At 52.0% G+C, this 10505-nt stretch overlaps 1 protein-coding gene across 1 annotated transcript in view; it reads right to left on the reverse strand.

Moving 5' to 3' along the window:
- Positions 1 to 2560: 2560 nt before the first annotated feature.
- ass1 (argininosuccinate synthase 1) overlaps positions 2561 to 10505 on the reverse strand; it is a 31197-nt gene continuing 23252 nt past the window's right edge. The window contains exons 12-15 of the mRNA XM_080530255.1: positions 8148 to 8279; positions 6502 to 6658; positions 3547 to 3612; positions 2561 to 2961 (exon numbers count right to left, since the gene is read on the reverse strand). Coding sequence (XP_080386381.1) covers positions 2910 to 2961; positions 3547 to 3612; positions 6502 to 6658; positions 8148 to 8279 — 407 coding nt within the window. The 3' untranslated portion in view covers positions 2561 to 2909. The remainder of the gene's footprint in view (positions 2962 to 3546; positions 3613 to 6501; positions 6659 to 8147; positions 8280 to 10505) is intronic.

A 10505-nucleotide genomic window follows, 5' to 3' on the forward strand; every position in this document is an offset into this window, starting at 1 on the left:
CTTTCATGTCCCTCCATTGTCGCCGGCCTCCCTGGAGAGGCCGCCGCAGAGTGGGTAATGAGGGGTAATTGACGCAGGGGTCAAGGATGATTAATTCCCTCGGTCAGGTGTGGTGTTGTCGACCGAGCTCTCTCTCATACCTGCGGGGCTGGTCCGGAGGGGAAGGGGGGGCGGGGGAGGGGAGGGGAGGGAGGGGGGGGAGGACGACTGACAGGTAGATGTGTAGCCGCAGGCAGGCGGGTCCGGAGGCTGGAGGGGGAACGTGAGATGGGGTGTATACACGCACGCACGCACGCACACACACACACACACACACACACACACACACACACACACACACACACACACCGTTCTCATGATGTCACCCTAACCTGGGAAAGGCTAGAGTTGTCCTTTCTTGATCGTAGGGGCCTGGGTTACAAACCACAAAGGACACAGTTCTCTCTCTCTCTCTCACACACACACACACACACACACACACCGATATGTTCATACATACATGTCAGTTCATGTCAGTCAGTCAGCCTAGCTTCATTTACATGGATCATGACCGTAGTCTGGCATCAAAGGTGAAAGGTCAACAACACTATCCTCCAACCCACAGATAAGTGATAGTGCCCCCCCCACCCGCCCCCCCCCCATCCCTCACATCTCCTTCAGCTTCACCGCCTCATCTGAATCCCATCATTCATCTTCACAGGCGACCTGCTAAACGTATGTATGCGCGGCGCGTCCCGCTCGGTGTGTAAATGCAGGGGCTGGCTTGGTAATTGACCAGGCAGTTGTGCAGACGCCCGCCGTGTAATTGAGCGGGATTGAGGGGTTCTGGAAGGACTGAAAGGACACGGGCCTCCCGGGGAGCTCGCACTGGCTATTAGGACCAGCGGGTGGGCCCTCTATAGGTCCTCTCGTCCAGCCTCACCCCCCTCTCCCCCGCCCCCCTCTCCGAAGGCGGGGGACATCTCATCTCAGACCTGGATCTGGATCATATAGAACATGGAAAGCAGGTTTGGGGGGGGGGGAGGCTGGTGGAGGTAGACATCGGACGACGGGAGGACAGGCTCATTGTAAATACATGACGCCCTTCACGGGCCACACCCTGACACCACCGCCCTCTCTCGGTGTGTGTCTGACCCGAGCACCCACCCGTACCCTTATGGGTATATACGAGGACTCGATCGCCTCTCTCTTTTCCGCTTGACTTGTGACTTCATTTCAGCTCTGAAATAATAGCCCCATCACTTCCACCATAGCTAGCTCCCAGACGCCCCGTAGATGTGGGGTACCTGACACTCTTTACCGTTAGTCATACCGTTGCAATTATGATGCATTTGTTATATAACCTAGAAGTATCTTTGGCATGAATGTGATTTTTTTCTACAGGCATGTGATTTTATAAACCAACCCCCCCCCCCCCCCCCCCCATCCCCCACTGAGCTACGGCTCCATCTATGTGAACATCATCCAGGCTTCCCTACCTCACTACTACCCCCCCCCCCCCACCCCTCACTCCCCACCCCTCACTCCCCACCCCCCATGCCCTCCCGGGAACTGGCCAATCTAAACCACTTAAACAGGCCTCCCTAAAAACAGAGCGTTAGCCTCATTACTGACTCATTATTTAGTGTTTCAACTGAGAGCGTCAGCATAGAAACTGTAGCGTTGCGTTCACATCGACTGCGGATGTGAACACACACTGTAGGTTTACGTGTTTCAATACATTTTGGACCAACAGGGTCAGATCAGTGCAACACTGTGGAGGTGAGTGACATAACACAGAAGAGCGACTTATTCTAGGGAGGCAGAAATTGGAGGACGCGCTCAACGTAAGCTCAATAAGTCTCCTCTGTCCTCTGATTTCTACTTCCACCAGCCTCCCCCTGGCAGACGTATACAATAGTGTTGTTCCGATACCGATACTAGTATCGGCATGGCCACCGATACGCACAAAAATGCTGGTATCGGTATCGGCGAGTACTAAAAAAAAATAAATAAATCAAATTTTTTTTTAAGTACCAAAGTTATTTTGTTTGTAAATGTTCGCTTGCTGTTGCACTACTACTACGACTGTTTTATATCTTAAATGGATATTGCACTGATTGGCATCTGTGAGAGCCACATTTCAGGTTTTATAAGGGGTTGATTTTCTTGTCACCATACCAGGTTGACAATAAAAAAAAGTTCTATAGTATTCACTCTCTGTTGGTATTTTTTCCTGTTTTACAAAGGTTTTGAGCAGTGCCAGACTAAGTGTTAGCAATAATTTTACATCGAGGTGAGTATGCGGCTCAAAAAACATGTTTTTTTGTTTTGTTTTTTCAAACGCCGTGGTATCGGATCGGTACTCGGTATCGGCAAGTACTGCACGGTCAGGTATCGGTATCGGTATCGGGATCAAAAAATGGTATCGGAACAACACTAGTATACAACAAGAGCACCAGAAGAGGGTTGATAAATCCACCCCAGAGAAACAAGACTTTCACCCTCATTAACCAGAAAATGAAGAGGCATTAAAGCGGCACAGTTCAACGATTTATTCATTAGAATCTACTCAGTTAATGTATACACATTAGAAACACCTCCTAATTGAAAACAAGACCTAAAAAACACTAGAGGTCACTCGAGAATTCTATCCTGGACCTAGAACACTAAACTAGAGCTGACTGGAGTCGACCACCGGAAGGCCGGAGGGGTTCATAGGTCAATGAGAGGCAACGGTGGTGGCACGTCTAACTGCTGCTGAACACACAGGAGGACAGAGAGAGAGAGAGAGATGGGAGCGTGTCTAGAACTGCTGCCAGGGACACGGAGGGAGACGAGAGGATAAGGACAGTCCCAGGTTGGCACAGGGCCTCCGAGGTTGGCACCGGGCCCTGAGGTTGGCACAGGGCCTGAGGTTGGCACCAGCTCTACTTCTTGGAGGAGTGGGCTTCACCCTGCAGACGATGGTGCTCCCTTAGCCTGCAGGGAGGGAGGGAGGGAGAGAGAGAGAGAAAGGGAGATTAGGAGTTACCCTTACCGATCCACCGAGACATACTGAAGACACACCTCACCTTTCCACAAACTAGCAGGGATGCAAACTGGTGAAGGCCCAAAAAGGTGACAACGAAGAAACAAAGAGTAGACGTAGACCCCCCCCACCCTCGTAGACCTCGTAGAATGTAGACCCCCTCCCACCCTCCAAATATCTTTTTGCATATCTATACATGATTCATGGTGACCTATTTTGAGGTAAAGAAAAATAAAAAATAAAGCTTTAAAAAGCTTTTCAAGTTTGCACCCCTGAACTAGGATGTGTAGCGGAAGTGATTTGGAGTCACACCCTAAATGTGGAGGGGGCGTCCCCTATAGAGGTTTACATCTGGGTCTTCCGAGAGAGAGAGAGAGAGAGAGAGAGAGAGAGAGAGAGAGAGAGAGAGGTGCCCGGTCTTAAACACCCAGAACATTTCTGATCCCGTTCTTGGTTCTGCTGGTCCAACAGGTCGGCAGGTTAAGTACGCTGCTGCCCGTGAAAAAGGTCAGAGGTCAAATGAAGAGCGTACAAACCTGACGGCGTTGATCTTGATGAACCCAGAGGCGTCACATGGGTCGTAGTCTCCCTGTACGTCCATGCTGAGATGGAGGAGAGAGAGGGAGAGAGGAGGAGAGGAGGAGGTGGGAGGAGAGAGGAAGATGGGGGGGAGTAGTAGAGGAGAGGGTGGAGGATGGGGAGGAAAGGAGAGGAGAAGGGAGGAGAGAGGAAGAGGGGTTAGGGTTAGTAGTAGTAGAGGAGAGTTGGATAGTGGAGGATGGGGGGAGGAAAGGAGAGAGGAGGAGGAGGAGAGAGAGGCATAAGTATTTGGAGGAGGCGACAAACCCAGACAAAGGCCTTTATTCAATATGACTCTTGTGAATAGTATGAGCATGGAGCCAGATTAACCACAGGGATAACTGGATCATTGACATTCCTCTCTTTGTAAAAATGTTAGTCAATATGTCTGTGTGTGAATAACATACTGGCAGTTTGTAATTTCAGAGAAAGAGAGAGAGAAAGAGAGAAACAAAAACACAGAAATACACACACACACACATACGCACACACACGCCACGCACACATGCCGCACGCACGCACACACACACCTTTTCCAGACCACTACCCCTTTAGCATCAACACCTAGCTAACCGGGGGGACAAGAGGCCTCCTCAACCTGTCGTTTCTCTCTCTAACTGCTTTTGTCATCCCCCCTTTCTCTGTCGTGATTGTCTGAACAACATCTATTGTATAGGGCTCTTGTGGTGCTTCTACTCAGTGTGTGTGTGTGTGTGTGTGTGTTACTGAGTGTGTGTGAGCTCTGTAATTACAGCAGTTTCTACCTACAGCGCTGACACTCTCTCTCCCCCCCCCCTCCCTCCCCCCCTCCCACCCTAAGCCCCAGCTGCATCCTTCAGACACACAGCGGAGAGAGAAAAGAGTGCAAAACGACAAAGTAAGGCATCATCCCCGTCTCAGAACCACGAGGCTCCCTTTCAGACACACTAACGACCTGGTCCAGCAGGAGAGGCCTCGTCTGCGAGGCGCGGCGAGGCAGGAAAAGTGGTCTTCGGAGCTTCAGAAGCGGAGTTTAACGCAACCCTGTGGTCTAATTGAGTGCCGGGCAACATTGTGACATTTCTCCCAGATCAATTCTACATGTGGTGAGTTACCACTGTGTTAATCACACTGTTTACTGGGTCCCGCCGTGTCGTGAAGGTGAAATGGTGTGTGTGTGTGTGTGTGTGTCTGCACGTGTGTCTCTGTGCATGTGAACCTGTGTGTGCGTGTGCGTGTGAGTCTCTGTGTGCGCGTGTGCATGTGAGTCTCTGTATGTGTGTGTGTGTGTGTGTGTGCGCGTGTGTGTGTGTGTGCATGTGCGTCTCTGTGTGTGTGCGCGCGTGTGTGCATGTTTGTGTATGTGCATGAGTGTGTCAAGGACCCCAATTGAAATAAGCCAGTGGCTTTCTTGGGTTTTTATCCTGTTAGTTGACCTTGTATGTAATATGTACTTTCATGTACCTACTTCTGCAAATCTTCTAATAAAGTTTTCAATCAATCAATCAAAGTGTGTCTTTGTGTGACAGAGTGAGTGAGTGAGTGAGTGAGTGAGACAGAAAGAGAGGGAGAGAGAGAGAGAGAGAGAGAGAGTGAGAGAGGGAGCGAGGGAGAGAGAGAGAGGGAGAGGGAGAGAGAGAGAAAGAGAGAGGGAGAGTGGCAGGTCCTCAGGTGGTATAAGTGGACTGGGTCACAATGGGATCCTTCACGGGACATTCATCACATCTGTTCATCTGCCTGGTACCCCTGAGGACCTCTTCTCTGGTGCAACCCAACACCCAGGCACCCCAACATGTCACCCCCCTAAGCCCCATGTCCAACAGAGGAGATGGTGTGTGTGTGTGTGTGTGTGTGCACGCACGTATGTGTGTGCATGCACACGAATGACAATATGTCAAGATGTGAGGAAGACTGTGTGTGTGTGTGTGTGTGTGTATGTGTGCGTGTGAGTGTGTGATGTGTACGTGTGTTTGTGCCTGAATGTGTGTGTCTATATGTGTGTGTCACCCTAAAAGGCGTGAAGCTCTCCTCTGGTTGGAAAAGCCATTAGCTCAGAGAGAAAGAGACAGAGCGAGAGAGAGAGAGAGAGAGAGGAGGGAGGAGAGAGAGAGAGAGAGAGAGAGTGGAAGGGGAGATGCAGGGACATATGGAGGCTTTGCTTTGGTCAGCAGTGAGCTAGCCCACAGGGCACTGGGGGTCAGGGGCCTTGAATGGACCCACTGTTCCACAGCTAAGAGCCCGTGAGGGGTGGGGGGGTGGGAGGGGGGGGAGAGAGAAGGCCCTCCAGGGATGGAGCTTGACACCCCTGTTCCCTGCTACTGATGTCTTTGTGGCCGGGGTCCGTGTATTGTTGGTGCGGGGTCAGTGGAGGAAGGAGCCAAGTGACCTGAGCTGACAATGGACTAACTTCTGCACATGGCAGGGCACTGTACACCCTGAGACACACACACACACACACACACACACACACACACACACACACACACAGGGGTTTAACTTCTGCACATGGCAGGGCACTGTACACCCTGAGACCCTGCACACACACGCACGCACACACACACACACACACACACACACACACACACACACTCACGCACACACACACACACACACACACACACACATACACACACACACACCCACACCCACACCTACACCTACACACACACCCACACCCACACCTACACACACACCCACACCCACACATACACACACACCCACACCCACACATACACACACACCCACACCCACACATACACACACACCCACACCCACACATACACACACAACCACACATACACACACACCCACACATACACACACACCCACACCCACACCCACACATACACACACAATCACACCCACACCCACACCCACACACACACACACCCCCCCCCCCACACACACGCACCCACACCCTCCTAGCTGCTTACCTGACCAGCTCTTCGTTGTAGAGGGACTTGGGCGACTCTCTGCCCAGGATGTACACCTGTCCTTTGAAGACGGACAGCTGGACCTTCCCCTCCACGCTCTCCTGGGACTTGGCAATGCAGTGGCGCACAAACTCACACTCCGGGCTGTACCAGAACCCTGGAGAGGAGAAACAGTCGGTAAGAGATCACTCTGGGCTGTGACAAAACCATGCAGAGGAAAAACAGTCAGTAAGAGGCCAACTGCAGTAGGAACTGAATGTTTAATGACACTTCATCAGGCTTGAGAAGAAAAGCCCCCCCCCCCCCGTCTCTCTCTGAACGGACACCCCCTATCGCCCCCGCCACCACCAATGTGATGGTCCTTAAGCCCCCATTAGACACTCAATCAAGCACATATGTCGCCCTCCCCCCCCCCCCCCCCCCACACACACACACAGGTGAGGTTCAGTCCCCCCTGACCCCCCTCTCCCCCCTCCTACACTCTCTCTCTTCCCGCTGTCTTCCCCCTACCCAGGTGACCTGCCCTGTCGGCTTGGGGGACAGCTGGACTGGGGGAGGAAGGGGGAGAGGGGGGGAGGGATGGGACGGCCCTCCCCGCGGGGGGGCTCCCTCTCCACAGAATGACAACAGGTCTATAAATACACCCGCCCCAGCACCCAGCATGCAGGTGTGTGTGTGTGAGAGAGAAAGTGTGTGTGTGTATGTCCTGTCTGTGTGTGTGTGTGTGTTTATGTCCTGTGTGTGTATATATGTGTGTATATATGTCCTGTGTGTGTGTGTGTGTGTGGGTGTGTGTGTGTGTGTGTGTATATATGTCCTGTGTGTGTGTGTGTGTGTGTGTGTGTGTGTGTGTGTGTGTGTCAGCTCTCAGTCAATACTCATAAAGGGAGTCCCCGGGCCGGCCCAGCCCTTGGCTCCATGTGTTAATCAGAGGGGGTTTTCACGCTCTAAGACCATAATGAGTTTAATCTCTACTCCCCTCCTGCAGCTAAAACCTGTGGCTCTGTCTCTCTCTCTCTCTCTCTCTCCCCCCCCTCTCTCCCCCCCCCCCCCTCTCTCTCTCTCTCTCTCCTCCCTGCCCCCCTCGCTCCCTCCGTCCTCCCAGGAGGGTATGATTGCAGAGTCTCAGTAATCACTCTAATGGCGGTGATCCTATTATGTGGATGAAGGCCACGGCCAGGCGGGCAGGGGACATGGGTCAGGCAGGGGACATACAGGGGACATGCAGGGGCAGGGGACATACAGGGGTACAGAGGTAGGGGACATGGGCCAGGCAGGGGACATGCAGGGGCAGGGGACATACAGGGGCAGACAGGTAGAGGACATGGGACCAGGCAGGTAGGGGACATGGGTCAGGCAGGTATGGGACATGGGACCAGACAGACAGGTAGGGGACATGGGGCCAGACAGGTAGTTGACATGCAGGGGCAGACAGATAGGGGACATGGGGCCAGGTAGGTAGGGGACATGGGGCCAGGCAGACAGGTAGGGGACATGCAGGGGACATGCAGGGGACATGGGGCTAGGCAGATAGGGTGTGTGTGTGTGCATGTGTCTGTGTGCATGTATGTGTGCGTGTGCGTGTGCATGTGTGTGTGTGTGTATGTGTGTGTGTGTGTGTGGGGGGGGGGGGCTCTGGTGCCTACCGTTGTAGAGGAGCTCTGAGAAGGTGAGCCCCAGGCCCTGTTTGATCCGGCGGACCTCCCGGTCCATGGTGAAGGTCTCGATGTCCAGGTGGGCCTGGTACAGGATGGTGCCCCCGGGAGTCTCGTAGATACCTGGGAGATGGACAGATCAGGGAGGAGAGGAGAGGAGAGGAGAGGGGGAGACACAGGCATGCCATTAGGGCAGAGTACATCGAAGGCTAGATGGTGAAAGAAAGAAAGAAAGAAAGAAAGAAAGAAAGAAAGAATGAATGAATGAAAGGAGGAAGTCACTTTCGATCGGTGAGACTAACTACGTTGGTCAGAAGACCAGATCGTTTTCTGCTACCATGACGACAAATGGTCATCACCATCATCACCATCATCATCATCATCGATGGGTCTTTCATGATCAAGCCAACTCAGACTGCCCTCATCAACCCTCCTCCTCTTCCTCCCCCTCCTCTTCCTCCCCCTGCTCCTCCTCCTCCACTGCCAGTGCACCTGACAGACAGGCCAGCGCCACGGCATCCCTCCCCAGCCCAGATGAGCCTGTTGTAGGTAAATGACAGGGTAGGAGGCCCCTGCCAGCCTGGATGTGGGACTGGCTGAGCTCTCTTTAACATGCAATTTAGCCCCCCTCACCCCGCCCCCCCCACCCCCTGTACCCCCCTGGGTAATTTACCACCCCTCTCTCCAGGGAGAGATGACAGGAGAAATGAAGCTGTCACTCAGCTGTCAATCAGCCTGACAAGGAGGAACAAGAGCGAGGGGAAAAGGAGGAGGAAAAAAGACAGACAGACAGACAGAGAGAGAGAGAGAGAGAGAGAGAGAGAGAGAGAGAGAGGGGAGAGTGGAGGTTTTTAAGGTTGTGCCATGCGTAGTAGGCACCTCGACTAACACACACAGCTCCACATATATAGACTACATAGAGACTTGATTTTGGGACGGGAGGAAAACACAACTCTTTTCGGTCCCTCCTGTCCAGACGTGACGTGAGGTCCGACGCAGCCAAGGAGGTGGAACCCTGTCCAGCATCTCAGACAGTGGTGTAGTAGTCTATGTGATACGCAGGACTACGCCGTATACCCACTAGGAAAGGCCAAGGATTTCCGTATACCCACTTAAAAATGTGCGAGGATACGTAACAGCGTTTTGTGACAGAACTTTCACACTTTCATTCATAAAATTCACCCCGTCTGTGTTACGAAGCACTTAACTTTCGGACCATTGGGACTGACTATAGCATCATATACCATCAACAGGGGGAAAATGCGACATGAAATATTTAAAAATGCAGCACTATCATGCACAGATCAGCCTTATAACATGTAATGTTAGATATATAATGCTAGACAGGGAGCGCAGATTTATTTTTATGGCGTTTTCCGAAATGAACGATTATATGAGGCTGGGAGGGAAAAAAATCACAGTATACCCACTAGAAAAAACTACGACTACAACCACTGCTCTCCTCAGCCTAATCTGAAAACCTGAGAAGCCACTTTACACACCGCTGTGTGTGCCCAAAACAGGACTTAGCCAAACTGCTAATCACCTTAACCCTGAAAGGTGGCAATCTGAGCCATTAAGGCTGTGGGTTTAGTGGGCCGGGGGGGTGGGGGGGTGACGGAGGGCAGAGAGGGGACATTTCCGCTGTCCACCATCTGATAAAACAGTTAAAACTGCCCTCTAACCCAATTTAACTTAAGCACCCAAAAGGAGAGAGCAGATAGAGTAGCTTAGACAGGAGTGAACAATACAAGCCTATCTCTCTTGGCCGCGGCGGCGGTGGCTTAGCTCAGCTTAGCAAGACAGAAAGCCCAGCGGTTCTCAGGTATTCATCTTTTAAACAGTTTCTCTGACTGTAGGCCAGCCCTGCTGGGGGGGGGTTAAGACTAGGCATTAACCCCACCTGGCCGGGGCCCCCGAGCCCCCCCGCTGGGCATACCGGCCCGCTCCAACACACACACACACGCACGCACACATGCACGCACATCCACACAACGTACGCACTGAACGCACTGAACATTTAAGTCTGCTCCCTGCATTCCTGATGTTCGTCTGATCACGAGTCAAACGAGTGTGAGCAGAGTGGATTAAACAGTATGTCTATACATGCTATGTTACACACACACACACACACACACACACACACGCACACTAACACACACACACACACACATTTAATATCCTGTTTAATGTTATTGTTCAACAACAATAGAAAATCTAATATTGATTGGTCACTTTTCCGTAAATGACTTTGCTGTTCTGCTTGGGGCTCTGGGAGATGATTCGTTTTGAGACACCTTTAAATACGACATTCTGTCCCAAAACCAAACTGCCGATTTCCACGTGACA

The sequence above is a fragment of the Nansenia antarctica genome (assembly GCF_963989245.1).
Source record: "Nansenia antarctica genome assembly, chromosome: 4".
Lineage (NCBI taxonomy): Eukaryota > Metazoa > Chordata > Actinopteri > Argentiniformes > Microstomatidae > Nansenia > Nansenia antarctica.